This window comes from Diceros bicornis, chromosome 1, assembly GCF_020826845.1.
Source record: "Diceros bicornis minor isolate mBicDic1 chromosome 1, mDicBic1.mat.cur, whole genome shotgun sequence".
Lineage (NCBI taxonomy): Eukaryota > Metazoa > Chordata > Mammalia > Perissodactyla > Rhinocerotidae > Diceros > Diceros bicornis.
In genome coordinates this window covers 76,075,248-76,098,946 of record NC_080740.1, presented here as the reverse complement: position 1 = coordinate 76,098,946, position 23,699 = coordinate 76,075,248, and the positions used below count along the sequence as shown (strand labels likewise).

The window sequence follows — 23,699 nt, the reverse complement described above, 5'->3', positions numbered from 1 at the left end:
AAGAAACTGTGCTCTCTGCTCTAAACCAAGGAATCTAATGTCTGTTCAGTTACCCTTGGGACCAACTCCCTTTCTGTCCTTATCCAATCCCTGCTCATCCTCCCAGTGCAGCTCCAGCAATTTCTCTCTCCATAAATCTTTTCTAGTACTCCTTTGACCCCAGCATAAGCTTCAGTGTAGTATTATTAACTATTTTTCCATTTGCGTATATCTATCTTACCTTCTCAACAGTACTGAAACCTCTTTGAGGACAAGGAGCGATCATTGACACATTTATTTAATCCCCATATTTATATGTGTGGTGCCTTGGACATCATTATTCAAACAACCATTATCGTTTGGTGGTTAAGAGCCCAGGCTCAGGTGTCTTACAGAGCTGGACTCGAAGCCCAACCCCACCGTTTATTAGATGTCTCACCTTAGGCAAGTTATTACCCTCTCACACCTTCAGTCCCTCATCTGGAAAATGCAGACAAAAATAGTACCCTCTCCAGAGGGTGATTCTGAAGATTAGAAGATATGTACATGAATTACTTAGCGTAAAGATGGGCACATAGTAAGAGACCAGTAAATAGTCGGTCGTAAGTAGCCATGGTGTTAGTAGGCAATACGTGTTACCTGGTTGAAACTGGGTGTGATATTCCAATTTTCAATTCAAATTCCCCTTGTGAGTGTTGATTTCCAATCTGGTACCTTTCTCTACCCATGGAAAAGAATAAAATTCTATCACTTTTCTTCACTCTGCCAGGAGAGAAATGGATGAGTCAGGGGATTTAGGAGAAAGAAGGCAAGTGCTTCATTCCTCAGAGATTCATGAGCTAGAGTTCGGTTATCTAGATTAAAACTCCTCAAGAGAGGACAACACATCATACTTCACTTTGCCTCTCTCAAAGCACTGGATGAATAGTTCTCATAAAATCCCTTTTGTGTGATTGAATCAGTTCTTAGAAGTCTGTTCTCTCATCCTTACAATGGAAATAATAATAGCTATCCCCCAGTTTTCCTGTGAGATTCAAATGAAATAAAGAACAAAATATGGGGTATGGTGCATAGTATATACTCAATAAATGGTCTACTGCTGCTACCTTGGCTGCAGTTACTACAGCAGGAATGGAAACCACCATGACTACATCACCACTGCAGGGGGAAGAGAGTGAATCTCCCTCTGCCCTTTCCCTTAAGGTTCTTCTGGCTGGCCAAATAATCAACAAGACAGGTTAGCAGGAGAAAATAATACCAAGTTTAATAACATGTATACATGGGAGAAAGCAGGGACACTGCATTTCTCAACACAATAGCAGAAATTCTCGTCTTAAATATCATTTTCAGCCAATGACAAAGGAGGATTTTGGGGGTGGGGGGAGTCAGTTATAGGAGATTACCACTAAAGCACAGTAAACAAGAGTAAGGTTTATTATGTAGCTCAAGGCCTCACCTTCCACATTGATAAGTCACTAGAAATGAGCTCATCCCCCTCCTTTCTCCAAACAGAGAGGGAGATACCTTTACAAATGGAGATTCCCCTTATAAATGTAAATGATTGTCTGGCAAGTCTTTGCAGGGTCATCCAGAGAATGTGGCCAGAGAGACAGAACTTCTGATAAGAGGGGCTTGTTGGTGCCTTTCCTATTGTAACATTTACCCTACGTTATCTTTACAGCCATCATGATAGATCTGTTCCAGGAAGGAGCCACCATGTCAAATTCTTTAGGCAGTTAGTGGGGGAGGTCAAATGTCCCTAGAGAAAACAACCAAGGTAAAGAGATAGATTTCAGGGTGGCCAAATCTTGATCTCCCACACCACCATCTTGCTTTTTACTGTTATTGTGGCGTCTCAGTCTTCCCATTGGGTTCCAGGCTCTACTTGAGTCAATCACTGCACTGGGGCTTGGTGGCTGAGTTTTCTCTTCTTTGCTTGTCTTTGCCACATTCACCAAATCACCCCAGTGTTTACAAAAAGGCAGGGCAGGTTCTGGGGTAAGTTCACAAAGCCGTTCTAGACACGCACTAACGATCTATTTCTGGGCTCAGGGCCCTATGGCCTGCCCTCTAGAGCAGAGGTTTTCAAGCTTTTTTAACCATAACTCATACAGTTTTAACTCATAACCATAATATATAACATGTGCATGCGGATATGCATGTGAGTGCATAAAACTGAGTCCTCAGCCATACTACACGCAAAGCACTCTGAGACTTTCTATTCTATTTCATTTTTAAAAAAAGTTTTGGGAATGGTGAAACTTGTATTTGCTTACAAATCTCCCCTTCAGCCTCCCCATCCCAACATCCTTATCACAATTCTGAGTCCTTTTTACTCTCTCTTGGGCAGTTATTTCTGTGGTGTTGACTTTCAACCAGCCACTTTTCTTTTTGTCTTTCACAGCAGCTTCTAAGCTGTTTCTTGTATGTTAATTAGTCAGATAATTTGGGATTTGACTAGATGAAGAGCAGGATGAAAGAGTCGTTCACACTCCAGTGCTGTAGACCAGCCAATTTAATAACATCTCTCAAACTCTAACCCTGAATTCTCACAGGGTATTTGGCATGATGATTTACCAAAAGAAAAAAAAAAAAATGGTAAATTCATTTGTGAAGGGAGGAAGATTTATTTGCTTAAAGGTTTCTACAGTTCTCTATTCTGTTTCAGTTCTTGATTCTCCCTCACTTTGCTCGTGTGTTTTTCCCTTTCTATATAATAGTAGTGGTAGTAATAATAACACACCTTTATTAAGTCCTTACTAAAGGCTTTGCATAATTATCTCATTTATCCTCACAAAAACCCAGCGAGATAGGTGCTATTATTGTCCCCTTTATACACACGGGGAAACTGAGGCATCAAGAGGTTAAGTAACTTGCCCAAGGTCACTGAGCCAGGAAGTGTTGGAACCAGGATTCAAAGCCAGGTTTGTCCCGAGTCAGCTCTCAAGGTTTTCCATAGCATCTCCCTGGTCCTTTGACTTACCTTGAGTTTACCCGGAGGTGCTTACTTGAAAGCACACATTTATCATTTTCAATATTCTTCCCACATATAAGTAGCAAGAGGCAGGAAGAGTAAAAGTAGGCTTAGCCAGCTCCCGGGGGAGGAGGAATTTTGGCTGTTCTTTGCTACCTTGCTTCTCCCTTATGTCTTTGGTACAAAATGATTTTTGAAAATAGATAAAATTCTCTTCTGGCTAACTCTACTGTAGTATTTCTCAAATGTGCTGAACACAGATGTTGATGAGAGTTACAAGAAAAATACATGTTGCAAGGTCAAGTTAGACCAGAAGACAACAGGTTACAAGTTTTCAAATATTGCGCATTTCAGATCTTCTCAGGAGAACTTCTCAGAACTTCTCAAGGAAAAGAGGGGGCAGGTACTAGTATGTAGCATTTCTAAACATTTATCCACAGAAACCTTTTATTCCAAGGAACATATCCCAGGACTACTGCAGGAGAGGTGGGATTGCAATTTAGGGATTTTCCCCAAATACATTACAGGTGTTTAGGATGTAGTATAATCACCATGGGGAAAAAATTTTTAAAAATGTACATACATCTTTCCCCATTACCACCACTAAATTGTGATTCACCAGGACTGAGTAGGGTCTGGGCATGCATATTTTAAAAATGTTCCCTTAGATGATCTTGATATGAACCTACCACCACCTCCTTGAAAACCTGTACAACAAAGGGAAGGTGCCACTTCAAGTACTTCCAAGAAACACTCATCATAATGAGGACAAAACTGCCATCTGTGTGCTTCTTACAAGTGCTAGTGCTCTTGCGTACATTGTCTTTTTCAGTCCTTGCAACCACCCTGTAAGGTGGCCATTACTATCCCCATTTTACAGATGAAAACTCTGAGGTCCACAAAAGGCAAATTTCACCAATTGTCTCAGAGAGGATTTTGAACATCTACAAATATGGTTTGTTTGGAAATTTAATATCTTAATAAGTATTAATGGCTTTTGTTAGCTTTTCCTTCTGACTCCCTATTGGCTATGAAACTTTCACTTTGCCAAAAGGGTTTTTACCAACCACAGAAATTTCTAGAAACTTCCCACCCCACACACCCATACCCATTTTCACCATCTTGTGGATGATGATAGATTACTATATTCTGTTAATTCCAAGTCAATAAGACAAACTTTGTCCAAGCTCCCCTAGATCAGCATTTCTCAAGGTAGAGTCTGTCAAACCCCTGTCTCAAGAGATAGTTCTTGAAAAACAAGGTTCCTGGTCAAATCCAACTGGGAAGCCTGTGTCCTGTGGACCCCCCTTGAAGGTTCCAATGTCCATTAACATACTAAGGTCTCTGAGAAGACCTGGAATCAAGAGGCCAGGTGAATTTTCTTTAACCCTGAGCTTTCCAAACTTATTTAACCTCAGAACCATTTTTTAACCACAATATTTTTTAACATTCATATACAAATTCGGGGGAAATATTAACCTGAATTGTTAAAGACACGTAATCACAACAGGTGAAGGTGACTAAGAAGCTGACAATCCTCATGGCTTAGGCAGTTCCTTTTTTCCTTTCCTATCGAGGTTCGTATGAAATTATAAACATGAAAGAGCTTCTCAAAAGAGTCTTCCTCCTGTGACATGGCACATCCTTCTCAAGGTTGCCGAAGCGTTAGTCTCTAAATCCTTTTCTCAGAATTCAACTCAGATCAAGCCAGTTTTTTTCAATTGGAGCTTTCATCATGATGGGCTATCTTTGAATTCACAAAATTATTGACCTGTTTTTGAAATATTTATTCCCACATCCCATTGCTGGGAAAAGGGTGGAAAGGGAAGGGATCCAAAATTAGGGTTATGGTAAGGTCTGCCGAGCAGGCAAGAGGACTTCAATAGAGAATTAAACTATAATTTTCTCTTTGATGACATTCTGATCCCTGAAACCTCCTCTTTAAAAGGAGGTTTTTTTCCAAGATGGGCACTAGGCATTTAACCCCTGAAAATGAGCATATGCCATCGTTTTGGTAAATGAAGCAGTTACAAAAGCCGAAGAATCAGAAACGAATGCTTGCAACTCGTATTTCAGATCAAACGTATCCCTGGTGACCTATTATCCAAATCACTGAAGCCTAAGTCCTACTGAAGCATGTGTCAGACCATTTCCCAGGGCCAACCAGGAACTTGCCGCGCCAAGTGTGAGACATGGCCTAGCCTCGTCACCTGAAAGCTTGTCAGAAATGCAAAATCTCAGGCCCCATTCCAAACTGAACCGGAATCTGCAGTTTATAAGAACCCCAGGTGATTCCTGTGCACATTGAAGTTTGAAAGCACTAGCCTAGGGCATCATTGATTAATAATTTTGCTTATCTGTTTATTGCTCAAGTTACAGATTCTTAATCAACTCTCCCTTTTAGCTAGCTTGCATTCCACTGATGGTTAATGTTTTTAAGCCATTTGCTCAACTGGCAACAGCCATTGTGGCTTGGATCTTCTGCAGTGAATTTGTGCTGATTTTAACGTATTTAGACAGAGGAGCACTCTGCTGATAGAGTCGAGGTGGGGTAGGCAATCATTTATCGCCATCCCAGTTCAGTGATGAGGCACTTCGAATGAAGCAAAAGGTAGCTGCCTGTCCTCTCAACCTTGCCTGTCCTGAGAACCAGAGAAAAATCCTCTTTCCTGGTGGATTTTGTAATGAGACGTGCCCCTAACAAGCTGTTCCAAATTTCCTTTAACAATGGTACTTAGTCATTCTACCTGTTGACTACTGCTTAAATGTTCACCAGAGATCACATTTTCTAGGGTTCTTTTTATCTATAGGATGTACATAATAATAACAAGTAATATCAATATATAACAACTTGATTGAGCACCTGCTATGTGCCATAGGCAGTTCTTCTAAGTGTTCTGTACCTATTATCTCTTTCTACTTCTCATCAATAACCCTATGAGACAGGCACTTTGACATCCCCATTTGACAAATGAGGCAAGAACAGTTAAGTAACCCCACTAGCAGTGGACTGAGCTCTGATTTAAACTCAGGCAGAGTTCTTTTATTTTCACTTTTTATTATGGAAATTTTCAAGTATATACAAAAGTAGAGAGAATAACATGATAAATTTTTATGTACCCATCACCTAATTTCAACAATCAACACCTGACCAATCTTGTTTTATCTATATCCCTACCCGCTTCTCTCTGTAAATTATTTTGAAGCAAATCTTCAATATTGCAACATTTCACCTATAAATATTTCAATATCTATCTCTCAAGGATAGGATTTTTAAATGTACCTTTTTACCATCCTCATGCCTAAAACATTAGCAATAATTCCTTCATATCAACTTTTAAGTCAGTGTTCAATATTTTTAGTTCATTTGAATCGAGATCCAAATAAGGCCAAATACTCAGATTAATTTCTTAAATCTCTTTTACTCTTATAGTTTCTCTATTCACTTTTTTCTTGCATATTTAGTTTTTGTTGCTGAATAAACCAGGTTGTTTGTCCTGTAAAATTATCAGTAGTCTGGGTTTTACTGATTGCGTTGTCTTCCTGTGGTGCCATTTAACATGTTTGCCTATCCACTGTATTTTTATAAATTGGTAGTTGGATCTAGTGCCTAAATTAGATTCAGGTTAGATTTGTGTTTGTGCTTGTATATGTCAGCGTTACATGAGTTGATTCCCTAGCATCCTCCAAAGGTGACCAATGAGTTTTTCTTTTTAGTATCAATATGAACTCATGGATTTAAACATATTTGATTTATGTCAAATAAGTACAGTCTGTATATTGATCACCCCATCGTTAGCCAGTGGGAACTTCTTCACATTGCCTTTTGAGTTCTTTTGCCATGACCTCAGTAGTCTTTAGTAGATCTAGTCCCTTTCAATGGAAAGTGGTATTTAGAAACCACAGTAAGTGCATGCTAGAGGTACTTAATGCTGTTGGGTTGATCACTGTTTCTATGCCATTTAAATGCACAGAACTAGGACTTTTTTAAAGATTAAATACATCAGGAATTATCCTGATACTTCATTTCAAATTCAGGACTAGAGGTTTTTACTCAACCTCATCAACATTAAATATGTAAATCTTTCTCCCACATCAGGCAAAGTCCTTAACCACTGTACTACATAGCCTCCTTTTAACATTGGACACACAGCAACCCTTAGAAGTAGAAAAAGAAGAAAATTAGCAACATTTTTGAGATGAGGAAACTTAATTTCAGAGAGGTTGAACCTTGTTGAAGATTATCCAGCTAGTATAATGTTGAGCCACAATTGGACCTCAATTCTGATGTACCTGATTATTTTTCCTATCAATAAAGTAATTTTTAGATCCATTTACATGTATTTTTTATTTCTAAAATAAATATAATTTTAATATATATAAAAATGCTGAAACTATATAAGTTTTGGTTATGATTATTTACAATAATTATAATTTGACTGTGAAAGACGCAAGCCTATGAAAAACTTTTATTTTTTATAGCCGTCTGATCTTCCTTTTGGTGACCCTCTCCTCCGGAGTTCTCCTGGGGTGTGGGGACACATACACATCACACACATACACACCACAGACATGGGAGACCCCTGTTCATAATGTTTAGCACTATTTACAAACTTCTATTAAAAAGTCTTTTTCCATTTCCATCCCTTCAGGGACTTATGAGGAAGCTCTGCTAGGTTGTTGGAAAGATGTAATCACACTAAGGTATTAGTGGATGATAGCCCAAAGTTTTCCTCCTTCCCCCTATCTCCAGACCCCATGATAACATATTTACATTTTAATAGTGGCCTTCACTCTCCTTACCACTAAGGATAACTGTGGGCATTTCAGGCCAATGTGGGAAATATTTGGTGTCTCAAAGCAGAACCATGCCAATCTAGTATATGGAGTAGTCAAGACTCTTGATTAGATGTGACAGAACCCTGATTCAAAGTAGTTTGGACAAAAACAGAATTTATTGGAAGAATACATGGTGAGTTGTGCCTTAGGGTCAAGTAGAACCAGAAATTCAGAATCTATCAGTACAATCCCATCTCTTGTCTATGTTTCTCTCTGTGATTGGCTTCAATCTCTCAAACTAGCTTCCCTCACATTTAAGGAAACACGGCACCAATAAACCTGCACTTACAACTTCACCCCCAGAGAGGACTGGGAAACTTCCCTGTCATCTAGATTGAAAAGCATCCCAGGGAGAGAGACTGATTAGTCTGGCTGGTGTAATGTACCCACCCTGAGACCAATTAACTCTGGCCAGAGGAGAAAGACCCTGTGATTGGCATCCTCTACTTCAACATCATGGTTGACATTGGCCTATGAGTCAGGGGAGTTCTGAGCAGCACAGCAGTAAGTATCCATTACATCCATTATGCATCAGGGCTATATAAGCCTCACTTATGTATGACCAAGCTCAGCTGTCCTTAAGGTGAGGGGCCCCATGTCCTCTGTCTCTCTCCTAGAGCCCCTAGTGGCATTTCCTTTTCCCCAAAAGCCCTTCCCTGTCTGCACTTTCTCTGCCTAGGCAGCATTCTCTACCATGTACCCAGAGTGTATCACTCCTTTCTCTGTGCAAAAACATGGACTTTGTTCTCACCACTCTCAGCCATTGAGCCAGCCTCATTGTAGTTCATTTACTCAATCATATGTTCATTTACTCAACCAGCGTCTGATGAGGTCCTCCTATTTCCAGAAACTGCTAGGATTTGCTGTCGTTGTTTATCAGCAGGGGTGACTCATTATGACCATATCTTCTGTAAACAACTTAATATAGAATTTCTCTAACTGGAATTCATACTCTTCTTTGTGACTTCTTTTGCCAAAAATGTGAGGTACAAAACATTGGATCTCATGTCATTTTCTTGTATCTCAGTCATCCACAGCAAGAAAAATGTGTACAGAAAAGGTTTGTGCAACAATTTCTTAAGGCAGCATTGCCCATCTGGTGGCAGCTGCCCATATTTCAGGTATCATGCATTCACTCATTCATTCACCAAATATTGAATGAGGGCCTTCTAGGTGCCAAGAGCTGTAGCGTTCACTGGGGGTCCAGGTGTAAACAGAGAGACTATAAACTGTACACTCTAACAGGAAACTACACAGACAATTTTTCACAAATTTACAAACAATTAATTGATTCCTTTTCGGAGTGACAAGAAATCATCCTTTTTCCAGTATTTGCTTAGCGTGCCAAACCCATGCCTTATATGTTGGAAAATGTCATAGCAAGATTTCAAGATTAAATTTAGTCTTTGCCCTGAATAAGAATCAAAACATGTGTCCACTTAAGAAAAGAGAACACAGGGCCGGCCCCGTGGCTTAGAGGTTAAGTGCGCACGCTCCGCTACTGGCGGCCCGGGTTCAGATCCCGAGCGCGCACCAACACACCACTTCTCCGGCCATGCTGAGGCCGTGTCCCACATACAGCAAGTAGAAGGATGTGCAACTATGACATACAACTATCTACCGGGGCTTTGGGGGGAAAATAAATAAATATTAAAAAAAAAAAAAAAGAGAACACAGACTATGAGGAACCCTTAGACAGAGTCTTCCCCCACAGCCCTCCAGCCCAATCTGTATGCTTCTGTGGGAATCACAGGAGCAGACAGGGAGACGCAGGGTGGTTGCATATGAGACCATTTCCTCATCTAGGGTTAGAGAGGAAAGTAACTGCCAGTCACTCTGCTGTGGGTTATCTTGAAAAGAACTCTGACCTGGAAGCAGAAATGTTATCAAGTACTGGTAACTGTCATTACTTTTCAGACAGGATTCTCAGAAATCAGGAGGTTGTTTAATTTGTATGCCAGGAAGGAAGGCTCAGTCACCTGTCTCAGCAGCTGGGGCCTGAAGAACATTTCATTCTCCCATTTATCCAAACTAGTCTGCTAAAAAATAAAAAAGCAACACTTTACATAGTACTCTTCTAAGGTTGCAGTATATCTTCTGTGTAGCCACCTGGGTTGGCGTTGTTTGTGTACCCTGTAACCCTTGGTCCTTGCAGAGTCCTGTGAGCACTCCATAAATGAGTTACTGTTGCTGCTTTGTCATCCTCACCCCCCCACCCACCTGGGGGCGGTTCTTCTAGTCATCCAGCCTGAGGGTTGTATACAAACAGACTCTGAGAGCTACGTAGAGGCCTGGTGATCCTGATTCAATTCTTCTTTTTCATACACATCCCTGGCTCATAATAAAAACTCAAGAAACAAATGCATTCTGTGTTTGAGGAAAGAGTTTAGCTGATTTCTCTTTTTTTCATTATCAGAATCTTTCTTGACTATTTCCTGATGGCCACGGAGAGGTTTCAAAGTGGTCTAAGACATCCTTCCTGTCTAAGAACTTAGGACTGTGGGTCTCTATTTTTTTTATTAACATAGAGACCTTTTGTGACCTTCAAAAAATTTTGATAGCCCTAACCCCCAAGCCCTCCTCTCTAAAGTAGTTGTCCTTTCAGTCTCGGTTATTTAAGACAGTAAATTAAAACAAAAAGCTACTATGAATTTGATGCCCTTTTTAAATGGATTTGTAATTTTTTAATCTCAAGAATTCCTACAGAAATTGGAAAACCATCTATGTGTGAGATTTATTTTTACTCTGTCTACAGACAGCATTTTGGTGCATATGGGTCATTATGAACAGGTTGCAATGCTTAATCTACCAATTGGCTTATAGAAACAGCTTGGTATTTGACAATTAAAGCGAGACATTACAAGTTCCAAGTGAGTGGTGTGGATATTAAGAATTATCTACGTTCAAAGGAAGGGAAGATTGCTATGGTCTGTGGTGAACAAGTGGGTCCTTGAGCTTTGCAATGAAAGTTTAAGAGACTTGTCAATATGGAAAATTTGCAAAGAAAGCATGCAAAAGGCCCAGAGGGTTTTCTCTATGGAGAGACAGCATTAAATGCTTACATCAAGCAAAGAACTAGTGCAGGCTTAGAATCAGACTAACCTGGGTGCTCATAAGCTGTGTGACCTTGGGCGTGTTACTTAGCGCAATCAGCACTCAGTTTTCTCTTCAATAGAATGGGGCTAACCTGTTCTGAACACTTTACAGGAGAGTTGGGAAGATCAAATAAGATCAAGTAAACAAGAGGCAGCATTTGCTGAACTGCAATTTTACCAAATAAATAAACATCATTATTTTTTTAGAGGCCTAGATATGCCCATGGGACTGGGTAGGCCACTGTGTTGATTAGGATTCTTCATTTGCAAGCAACAGAAACGATTCTGGCTAACTTAAGCAAAAGAGAATTATTGCAAAAATGTGGAGGAAGATGAGGTGGAAGGGGGGAAGCACACAATATGGCTTATAGAATCAAAGGAAATCTAAAGACTGGGGCTCAGAAACTAGAACCAGGAGACCTCAGTGCAGTGGGAGAGTATTGGTAGCAATGATTACTTAATGGTCTCATTTGTTTTTCCCTCCTTGAGTCATTTCACTCAAGTCAAAGTCCCACAGTAAGAGAGTCTATTGGGCAGGGCATCTTGATTACAGTCCCAGCAAGACTACGAACCCTCTCACAGAGGAGAGGTAGTTTCCAAAAAGGAAATTAAAGGATTGTTAATGAAAGGAGAGTAGAATGGAAGGTAGGAAGCCAGAAAACAACTATCCACTACAATAATTTCAAAAGATCATTCATACATTTATGTAATCGTACTTATTGATCAACTTGAAATTCATTTGTGAAGAATAGTGGAAAATAAGCCTAGTAAAATAAAAGTTGAGGCTAGAGCAAGGGAAATGGCCTTTTCTAGCTACTGGAATATGTTGTAGCCTGTGTGCTTCACCTTGGCCTTGCCAGTGGCCCTGGGACAATGCAGCTTGCTGATTCTGGGCCATAGGTCAGTGAGGAGTACCTTAACCCAGGAGAGTCATTACGTGCTAACTCCTGGCCCACTTTCTTTTTCTTCTATAGACACTGCCATTGACAGTCCTGGGCTAAACTGGGAACTTTGAATTGTTTTATGGTTGCAATAATTGATTTGTCAATAACTTTCCCTTCTCTCTGAGCCTCTGTCACTTCCCCATGGCTCATAAATTATAGGGATCCAATAAATGCTTGAATACATGAATGAATGAATCAATGAATGAATGAATGAAAGGAAGACTATTCTGGCCTGTGTTGGGATCTAGGACTTTGACTACTTTTTTTAATTAGCTGAGCCAAGGAATTTCTTTGCAAGAAGCAGTTCTATTCCCAGGAATCAAGGTTAAGATTTGCACCTGGGACTTTTCCTAATTGCGTGGGGTAGTCTACAGAGAGGTCTTCTTTTCCACTCATCATCTATCACCTTTCAATATATACATTTCTAATATCACCCTCTCCAATACAAACCTCACCTCAACAAATCTCTATGGTATGCCTGTTAACACAAGGTATTATGGGAGATGCCCTCGAGGAAGCTGACAGTCAACTAGAGGAAGCGTAGATCTAGCCACCTAAGAGTTAAATGGAGGCATGAGCAGTGTGATGTGGAAGCATGTAAAAAGGAGCTGTTCTAGTTGGCTGAGGTGAAAGGGTCTGTGGGGATTTGGATGGGCTTCATAGGGGAGGTGGCAAAAAAAGCCTCTTAAATGCTAAAAATATGTTTATAAAATAAAAATCCTGAAAAGAATATCCATCTAGGCAATTTACTGTCTTAATCTCTACCCTTTGCAAGTAGCCCACTTCAAAATGCAAATATACTTGGAAGAGGCAACACATTGCATTGCTTATTAGTTATAGTAATTTTTATATATTTTCTATTACATATTAAACAATGAATTCATTTATTTTTTTTCATTATCAATCCCCTTTTATTTTTAATGTTATGAAAGCACATATATTGCAAGGAAACCACCTTATGTAATAGTTTCTATAGTACAGAGTGATATATGCAGATTTCTTTTATTACAAGTCATTAGGAACCGCATCACAAGACCTAACATTTTCCCAATTGAAGAGAAAGAAAAAAGAAAAAAATCCTATCATGTACTCTCCTGATAGGCAGATGGGGTAGCGGTGTTCTCAATCTGCGCAACTTCATCTCACATTTTCCTGGAGCAATTCTCAATTCTGCCCCATAGGGGACATTTGGCAATGTCTGTAAACATTTTTGGTTGTCACAACTTGGGGGAAAAGGGGAGGGTGCTACTGGCATCAAGTTGGTAAAGGCCAGGAATGCTGTTAAACATCAAAGAATTATCCAGCCCAAAATGTCAAGAGTGCCAAGGTTGAGAGACCCTGGTCTAGAAATGCGTTGACGTGCCTCCCAACCAGATGTCTATGTAGACTCTAGAAAAAATGATGAGAGTAAGCCAATGCCTAAAAGCAAAACCTTTCATAAAACATAAAAGTAAATCTTTTAGAAACAATCAAAGAAATAAAAATACTGAATTAAGTAAATCAAAGGTCAGCATGACAATATTATGTAATTTAGGTTTTTTTTGGGTTTTTTTTGTTTGTTTGTTTGTTTTGTGAGGAAGATCAGCTCTGAGCTAACATCCATGCTAATCCTCCTCTTTTTGCTGAGGAAGACCAGCTCTGAGCTAACATCTATTGCCAATCCTCCTCCTTTTTTTTCCCCCAAAACCCCAGTAGATAGTTGTATGTCATAGTTGCACATCCTTCTAGTTGCTATATGTGGGACGCGGCCTCAGCATGGCCAGAGAAGCAGTGCGTCGGTGCGCGCCCAGGATCCCAACCTGGGCCGCCAGTAGCGGAGCGCGTGCACTTAACTGCTAAGCCATGGGGCCGGCCCTGTAATTTAGTTTTTGATTCTTCCCTATTTGACCAAAATTCAGAAGAGTGATGGTGATGGTGATAATGATGATGATGGTGATGATTTCTAGGCATTGGAGTTTGCTTGTTTTTTTTATTGAGATATAATTGACATATAACAGTATATTAGTTTCAGGTGTACAACATAATGATTTGATATTTGTATATATTGTGAAATGATCACAACAAGCCTAGTTAACATCCATCACCATACACAGTCACAAATTTTTTTCTTGTGATGAGAACTTGTAAGATCTACTCTCTTAGCAACTTTCAAATATACAATACAGTATTATTAACTATAGTCACCGTGCTGTACATCACATTCCTTGACTTATTTATTTTTTAACTGGAACTTTGTACCTTTTTACTCCCTTCACCCGTTTTACCCACCCCTCACCCCCTGCCTCTGGCAACCACAAATCTGTCCTCTTGGATTTTTTGTTTTTGTTTCTTTTCAGATTCCACATATATGAATTCACTTATTATATCAGGTACTTGAGTCTTAGGAAGCGGCAAGGGAAACAAGACCAAGAGGAGATTTCATACGCTAATCTTTCCTATGTGCATCAAAATAACCCATGGTTTAAGAGAGCAGCCGGCATGGCTCCGGAAGTCCTGGGGTTAAAGCTTCTCTTCCTGCTTTGCTGGCTGCATGTCACTGGGAAAATCACTGAAGCTCCCTAAGACTTTGTTCCTTCATTTGTAAAATAGGGATAGTAATAGCACTACCTGGTAGAGTTATTGTGTGAATTAAAGGAAATAGCATGCATAAAATATTTAGTTGGTTCTTGGCACATAATAAGCATTCAGTAAGTGCTGCAGCAATAATAATAATAATAATAATAATGGGAGGAGGAGAAAGAGGAACAAATGTATTGATGATAACGATGATGATGATTGGCTTTGGATTCTGATGATGTGAATTGCAGTCGTGGCTCTGTTACCAACCATAAGACAATTGCTTTCCTTCAGTCTCCATTTGCACATCTGTCCAAACCTCCTAAGGTTACTGTGAGAACTAAATGACAGGGGCCTGGCACACAGGAAGTGCTCAAGCTAGGTGAGTCTGGCCTGAAGAACCACAGAGACACACACTCTGCTCTCTGAAGAGGGTTTATCTTTTCCTGCTCCCCGATGGCTCCCCAGGGCTTTTTTCTGTTAGTGAGACTTTCATCAAGGACAGTGCCTTAGATAAAACGCTGGGGCAGAAAGAAAAGTCCTTTAGGTGGGCTTCTTCCACAAGCTAAGAAAGCCTGTGGGGTAGTGAATCAGAACGGAATCAGAAACTCCTGAACGAGGTTAAAATGAGGACGCTGACAGATTTGTAGGACTTAGCAATTCCCCCTACCCCCTCCCGTCCTTGGGATCTCCTGGCAGCTCCCTGGGGTGAGCTATAGCAAATCCTTAAAAGCAAGCAATCCTGAGGGGTTGTCTTTGGAGACAGCAGGGCGCATGCGCCCATCTCCACAGCCCATCATGAGGAGGGAGGAAACGAGCCCAGGGGACAGATATCTAGAAAGAGCTAAGTCACCTCTCCGCGCAGAGAGGGAGACAGATGGAGCACCCAAGGCCAGTGCCCAGAGGAAAAGGAGAACAAGGGACACTTCAGGAGGAAGGTCACTGGGAAGCCCCACTGAGGGACCCGAGAGACAAACGTCGCCATTGCCTGGAATCCACCCGGGTGATGCAACAGACAAGCGGGACTCTGCAGCAGGATCGTTAGCTCTCAGGCCCCGCAGCTGCTCAAAGCTGAAATGAGTTTGGATTTAGAAGTCAGCAATGAGCCGAGTGGTACGGATCAGGAGTGAAGCGCACGGCTTAATCAGGGGCATGAAAGCAGCTGACAAATTACAGCGTAATTTGTCATCATCTCAGAACTCTGCAAGTGTTTGTCCCTGAAAGAATCGAAACCTGGAGGGAAAAGGGCCGTATTTTTAGAAACTCCTGGATGGGTAATTTATTTCAAGTGAGTGGAGAGTTTGTTTATGTTGGCACCCCTACAGATCCAATGGACAGTATGTTTAGACGAAGCCAGGAAATGCTATCATTTCTTCTAGTCAATTTACCCCTTCGAACAGCTGTACCTTGAAGTTTGCCATGATAAATTCACTCCCCATGCTAAAAGCTCTACCCAGGAAACTATTTCCATCCCACCTTTAGCACAACTTCTATTTGCATAGCATGCTGCACCTTTCAAAACTTTTCCACATGGATTCTGTCTTCTGGGGTACAAATGAAATAGACAAGGGAAGTGGTGTTAGCCCCATTCTGTAGATGAGGAAACTGAGGCTCAAGAGTTAAATGCAGTGTTAGTCCAGGTGGGGTAGAATAAGAAAGCAAGATCTCCCCACCCCAGTTGTGTTTTCCCCCGGTTGAACTATAAGAGACTGTACAACTAAAATACCTAATGAAAGACAAAAAGTGGAGAGTCAAGGATGTGTTTAAAATACTTGGCTACAAGAATGTTCACTGAGGGGCAGTGTGCTGTGCAAATAAAGAACAGAGGGTCTGCAGTCAGACTTGGATTCAAATCTCAGTCCTGGTATGGCCGTGGGCAGCCTAGTCCACCTTTCTGAACCACAGTTTTCCCATCTCTAAAGAGAGATCATTCAAGTTCCTACTTCACTGAATCATTGTAACCTTGAAAATAAATAGTATGTGTAAAGTTCCCATCACAGTATCTGGCAGAAATAAGACTTCAGTAAATGCTATTTATTTTGTTTTATTAGCTTCTATTTTCACAGCATTTTTACAATAGCAGAACAAATTGAAACAATGTAAATGTTAAAGGTGAAATGATTAAGTGAAATATAGTGGCATTCATACAATAGGTTTTTGTGCAGATGTTAATAAAGATGTAAAAAAATTTAATAACATAAAAATGTTCAAGATATAAACACTAAATCTCATTTTTGAAATGCATAAATATATATGTGTGTCCATATATTAATGTGTGTACATGAATATATATTTTTAAACCCCTGGAAGCATTATATACACAGGAATATTAACTGTGGCTTTCTCTAGGTGGTGTGATTTATAATCTCTTTTTTTTTTTGATCATCTATTTCTGCCCTGCTCAATGTGGTAGCCACTAGCCACACATAGCTATTTAACTTTAAATTAATTAAAATTAAATAAAATTTAAAAATCAATTCCTCAGGGGCTGGCCCCTTGGTGTAGTTGTTAAGTTCAGCATGCTCTGCTTCGGCAGCCGCGGTTCACGGCTTCAGATCCCAGGTACGGACGTATACCACTCGTCAGCCATGCTGTGGCAGCAACCCGTATACAAAATAGAGGAAAATTGGCACAGATGTTAGCTCAGGGCAAATCTTCCTCAGCAAAAAAAATCAGTTCCTCAATTATCTGCAACCCTTCAATAGCCACAAACAATTGGTGGCTTCCATACTGGACAGCACAGACTTAGCACAATTCCATCATTGCAGTAACTTCTATTGGACAATGTGGTCCAGTGAGTCAAACCCAGGCCTGCCAGAGAAATGTGGTCAGGGCAGGGACCTCCCTCTGCTGTGCACCCAACTTTTCATTTGCATGTACTTTCTCCTCCTCAATGAGGATTTAACTTTTTCTTCTAACACATTACAACTATCACAGTGTGACAAAGCAGGGATTACCTTATTTGCAATGGTTCTAACAGTGATTAGCTCTCCCAATGATCCTATTAAAACTAGATCCCTCTGACTTAATAACCTCACAGCATCCTCTCTCTCACAGGAAAAACAGTTTGAACCAGAACGTTTCAACAACACCATCGTGTGTGAGAAACCCAACAACCACCTCAACAAATTTAAGGGTTATCTGTAAGTATCTAATGCCCACGTGCTGCTAATAAATATCTCCTCTGCAACTAGAAAACATTTTTTCTTGAAATGGCCAGACAGATAAGCAGCCAGATCCTGAGGAATTTGATTTCTTTTTATTATAAAGAAAGGCTAGAGAAACCTAAGTAAGTTAGGAAACTTTTCCTATTCTTTTTTTGAAGTGACAGTTAATTATCTTGCAGGGTTAAATTCAGTAATGGTTTTTCTAGAACTCTGGTGAAATAGCATCAAAATCAAGACCACACTCTGATTCAGGGGAAGCAAGTGTGATCTAATTAAGATTGGTTTTCTCAAAGAGCCGGTGTTGCATTATAGATAAGAACAGGGCCTTTGGAGGTTAACAGACCTGGGTTTGAAAGCAGGTTTTATCACTTACAAGCTGTGTGACCTTGAGTAAATTAATTAACCTCTCTGGGCCTTGGTTTCTACATTTGTAAAATAAAGATTATAATATCTACATCACAGGATTTTTCTTTTCTGAGAATTAACTTGTTTATCATAGGCTAAGCCCTTAGCACAGCAACTGGCACAGAGTAAATACTCTGTTAATGGTGGATGCTGCTGTTGTTGTTATTATTCCTCAGCTTTGGTTCTGAGAATTTTACTGTAATTCTGGTCCCATATCAGGCTACCAGTCTTATTACAAAAAAAGACCAAAAAAGAGCAATGATAAAAGACGTAAATAAATGCCCCTAGAGCTTTAACAGTTTTTAGAGTACTTGCACAGAACATCATCTCATTCCATCTGCGCGACAACCCAGGAAAGTGAGTATTATGATCCTCATTTTTCAGGTAGGGAATCTGATCATCTAAGAGTTTTCAAGATTCACCCAAAGGCACACAGCAGGTGCAAGACAAAGCCAGGACTTATATCCAGGTCTTTTCACTGCAACCCGTGTGTTCTCCATTGTCGCGCATGCAGAGCTCAGCCACGTTATGGCGGCTTCTCTACCAATAGGGGCTGGAAGGAGGCTTTAGAAGGCTTCTTGGAAGGCAGATGTCTATGCTTTCCCTCCACCCACATTTTCTCAGGCTGCATAGGATGTCATGAGGAGCAACATGAGAGGGCAAAGGATAAGAACAATGTAAGAGAAATAGCAGCTTTTAAACTCAATTACTTTTAAAATGCACAGAGAGCAGATAGAGACAGGCAGAGAGGGCCTGGGCTCCCGGGGAAGGGGACGATTCATTGCAGGCATCTGGCAAGGTAGAGCTTGCCGCCTGCCCCGACAGGGAGTCCGCCCCTCAGGCCCAAGGTCCGTGGATCTGGGTCATCCCAGTCACCCATGCCTGGAGCCAGTCTCCTTCCTCTTAGAGAACAGCCTCTTTGCTGGGTTTCTGTGTGTGATCCTCTCTCCCTCAAACAACTCGAGCCAGCTGCCTGCCTTTCTCAGCTTTCAACCTGGGCTCTGTCTTCCCATCTGAGAACTTTCCCAGCTCCACTCAACCACCGGCACCTCCTCTTCCTGGTTGCTGCCCCTGGAGACCAGTCTTTACCCTCACCCTGCCCGGGCCTCAGGGATGAGCCTTACAAAGTTCAGTTGACCAGCCCAGTAGCCAACCCATGAGATGATGGAGACTTCTCCACTGTGGTCCTGCTTCCCCGTCAGGCTCTGAGACTGTCTTTAATCCCAGCACCACGGGTGCTCTGCACTCTCTTCCTGAGCAAACCCAGGGGTCTGATGCCTCCCGGTTTCCCAGGCTTCTTTGGGTCCCCTTAATTTAGGAGTTCTCCTGTGACTGCCCAGGCTGGCTAGAAAATGAACAGCTTTTAACGCTTTGTGTGAAGATTAGGGGTATCAGATTGGCAAATGTAACTTTTAAACAATAAGATCTCTATAGAGCTCTTATTCTCAACACCACCTCCCTCCACCACCACCACCACCAGGGGAACTTTGGAAATGTCTGGAGACATTTTTGATTGTCACAACTGGGGAGAAGTGCTGCCAGCATCCAGTGGGTAGAGGCCAGGGATTCTGCTAAACATCCTACAATGCACAGGACAGCCCCCACAACACAGAAGGATCCCACTCAAAATGTCAATAGTGTCAAGGTCGAGAAATGCTGCTCTCAAGTCAGTTAAATAAAAGGTCCTTGTAAACGAACAACAACAACTATAAGAGCAGCCAGGAGACAGATAATCCTTTTCTACCGGTCACTGAAGAAGGAACTTTACGAGTGGGAGAAGTAGAAGCCACTGCCATATGTTATCACCTCAGAGCATCATAAACATGTTCCTTAAACCACTAGCCACTGACAGTGACTCATTCAAGATCCTATCCACAGCCAGCCCCTCCTTGATAAGAAGTGGACCCCAAACTTCAGCCATTCTTGGACCACCTTTATGATTTGTATCGTATTCATAAAACATCTATACTTTACCAGATTTTTAATTGGCTTATTTTTGTCTTAATTTATTTCAAATGGAAAATTTATATCACTGGCCATAGGGGAAACCAGTATCACTTGCCATACAAAGAAGGTAATGGTAAAATTCATAAAATGAAATCACGACAGTGATTACATTCTAACTATTAACTATAACTTGCCAAAGCCACCTCTGTGTTGGAAAGTACAATAAGTAAGTGCTAGAAAAGAGTTAATGATACGCTAGCACCAAACTGAGACATCCTCTCATTCGAGTCAGAAGAACTGCAAATGGAAATGACTCTCTGATTCAGTGTAAGTTAATGGGGTGTTACTTAGGGGACCCCAGTGTAGTGAAAACCACATGAGGGTTGGTGTCCTGGGTTCCCAAGTCCCAGGATGCCCCATGTGCTAAGTGTGTGATGTTGGAAAAATCTCTCACCCTCTCTGAGCTTCAGCTTTTTCACCAGTAAGATAATGACCCTGCTAACTTCCCAGAGCTATGAAGAGTCAAATAAAATAAGTAAATGTAGTTTATAAACACAGTAAGGAATGATTGGTATTAAAAGGCACATTGAGTGGCAATACAGCACTCTGGAGCCAGACTTCCTGGGTTTGAATCCCCATTCTGCCACTTACCAGCTCTATGAACTCGCCTCAGTTTCCCTACCTATGAAGTGGGTATCATAACATGACCTATGAGGCTTAATTGAGTTAATTCATGGAAAACACTTATACCCAGACCTAGAGAAATGAAGTACTAAAGACCTGGAGAGAGAAAACCTCTGAAGGGTTCAGATTATCATTTTTCTGTTCTCCCCAATGTTGTTGGGAAGTTACATTTAAACTTCCTGAAAATCCCAAAGGAAAGGCATAGAATAGAAAAAAGATCAGACCCCAGGTAATGACTGGTGTTGGTTGGATTCAGAAGTTTCTAGTGTGAGGTGGAAAACTGCAGTGCTCCCTGAGACTTGAGAGAGGAGAAAACTCCCTCTCCACTTTACGAAGCTGCCTCCCAGGACATCTCTCAAAGGGCCACTGTCCACTTCCTGCGCAGTCTGTTTATTTCACAAGAGACGGAGCAAGAGGAGGACAGTTCAGGAGAGAGACCGAGTGAGAGATGCCCCTCAGACGAGAGGGGACTGCAGAGCCGCCCCTCCTCACTCATCTCAAGGTGTGAGAGGCAGGGCTGTCTGGCGTCTTCTGTGGACTTGGACCCCAGCTTGTGCGGTTCTGGTCCCAGCCGCTAGGGGGAGTGAGCATGTGAACACAGCCTAAGGCGACTCAGCACCAGTCTTGCAGGGCCAGAAGCCAGTTCCCCCACACCTGGCCCCTAAAACGATTTATTGGGTGTGAAAATGGAAGCCAAGGCTTTTTCAGTGGAGTTCTGCCTTTAGGTGAGTAAATGATGACTTCCTTAGGGGTGGATAATTCCCTTCTAATGGGCCAGGCCCCACCAGGCCTCCCAGGAGCAATGAAGAGGCACTTGAACATGAAGGTTAAAATCTGAGTTAATATCCCCCTTCTGAAAAAGAGGGAGGGGAGGGATCGTGTTCATTCCCCACTTCTAGTTCTGTGACACTAACCAGTGACAGGATGGAGAGGCCACCAAACCACTCCCTGTCTTTCCTCATCCCCAGGGAGCATCCTAACCAGTCCAGGACCGGCTTTGGCAGTGAGAGTCTTCTGCTTCGAGGCTGCACCATCAGGAACACCGAAGTTGCTGTTGGCATTGTCATCTATGCAGGTCATTGACCCTGAATAGCCTTTTTTTGTCCCCTTATTCTCCCTCCCTCCTCCAAATCCATCTTCAGCCAGTGGGAACTCGTTAACAGTTCTAAGCGGGTAGAGTCATATAACTTCCTATTTCTCAGCTAAGCAAACTGAGACTGAGAATCACTCGGCTCACTTGGTCCACAGGGGACATAGTTAGATTCCAGGTCAACACGACCCATCTGAACAAGACAGGGAAAGGGATTCTCACTCATTCACCTCTCATGGTTTTGTGACACTAACTATAGGCAGGATGAAGAGTGTCTTAAGCCTGAGGAATATCCTCACCAAACTTAACAGCTTCACCTTTTTGTGAAAATTGTGCTTCAATTCCCTCATCTATGCAATGGGATGAATATTTGTCTCTGCCTCACAGAGCACTCATGAGAATCAAGTGACCCAGTGCATGAGTGCCCAGTACTGTGTCTGTCTAGCAAATGAGGGCTCAATGGGTTTTAGCAGTTGCTTTTGCGGTTATGTTTTTACTATTATCTTTATTTATTTTAGGGTGGTCTGTCTCTCCTTCCCACTTTGATTTTGCTTTCCAACAAAAAAATATAGCAGCGCTTCTCACGATGCAATCTAAAGTCGTAGAGGGCAGTCTTGGGACTGCTGTATGCCCAGTACCTGGCGCCCAGCCCTCGGCTGGTGCTCAGTCAGGATCTGTTGTTGTGTCAACAACTGCAGACTTCTTCCTCTGGAGAGAAGACAGTCTCCCTGGAGTGTCTGCCTTCACTGGAAAACTGCAGAGTTCGTTTCCCTGGCTCTTTCACTCACTGGGACAGCTTGAAATATTTTGCTCTTTTGTTGTTTTGTTTTAGAATTAGTAGAACCCCACTTTTGATGGACATAGAAGAGCATTTAAATCAATCTACCCTAAGATTCACTATTTGGGGCTGTCAAAGAAAAACAAGTTTTTAAAAAAATAATGTCACAATCTAGCTACCTTTCCCCGATTTGGTGGAGGGGGGTTGTCAGTTCAGGTGGCTGCTCTCAAGAGTCCTTGGCAACGGAGTACAATGCCATCTGGTAGACCAACTACAGATGAACTCTGCAGCAATCTCTGCCCCACCAAAACACCCACGCAGGCTTGGAGTTTGCTTCTCTGCCTGATCAGAAGCAAGACTCTGAGTGGGTGATGGGAGTGGTATGTGAGGGGGCAGGTTTGGAGAGAGAGTTATTCGCGGCTCTGAGGAGTTAGGCTCCCTGAGGGTGAAATCCACTCACTTGGCAGCCTGTTTGTTAAGCTTTCAACACATGGGGACTAATAGTTCCTAACTGGCAGAGGTTGTCTGTGACAAGGGTTTAGCACAATTCCTGGCATACATTAGGCTCTCAAAAAGTGTGACCAAAAGTAGTACTAATTGTTTTTAGTATTTATTATCTAGAGCAGGAGTTCTTAACATTGGCACTATTGTCATTTTGGTCCAGATTGTTCTTTGTGGTAGGATGCTGTCCTGTAGGATGATTAGCAGCATCCCTGGCCTCTACCCACTAGATACCATTAACACCACCTCCTCAAGAAGTGACACCCAAAAATTTCTCAAGACTTTGACAATTGTCCCCTGGGGGGTAAACTCCTCTGGCTGAGAACAACTAGTCTAGACTCATATTTTCTCCCTTGATAATGTAGATGGACAAAATAGGAGCACCTCAGAGTCCAAGGCCCAAAAAGGCCAAGTTGAGCCTTCCAGAAGGAAGAGATCCAGCGTGGAGGTGTGTGCTCCTCACAGCAAACATTTATTGAGCCCCTACTGTGTACAAGGAAGTAATTTAGGTGCTTTGTGTATATTAGTTCACTCCCCCACCCCAAACACACACACAACCATTAGCTCCCATTTTGCAGATGATGGGATTGCAGATGAGGAATTGACATACAAAGAGATTAATTCAGCAAAAGTCACTTATCTCCTGAGATTAATTCCCTGTAAACTAAGGTCAAGTGTCTGTAGAGCCAAGCTCTGTCTGGTGCAAGAGCCCGTGTTCTAAGCACTGCACCATACTTCCT

General features: G+C 41.7%; 1 protein-coding gene across 5 annotated transcripts in view; it reads left to right on the top strand.

The window, feature by feature from the left end:
• Window positions 1-23,699, top strand: part of ATP10B (ATPase phospholipid transporting 10B (putative)) — a 305,435-nt gene that overhangs the window by 218,722 nt on the left and 63,014 nt on the right. For all 5 annotated transcript variants that reach the window (XM_058545355.1, XM_058545345.1, XM_058545378.1 and 2 more), the window contains 2 exons: window positions 17,445-17,530; window positions 21,559-21,665. In XM_058545355.1, coding sequence (XP_058401338.1) covers window positions 17,445-17,530; window positions 21,559-21,665 — 193 coding nt within the window. The remainder of the gene's footprint in view (window positions 1-17,444; window positions 17,531-21,558; window positions 21,666-23,699) is intronic.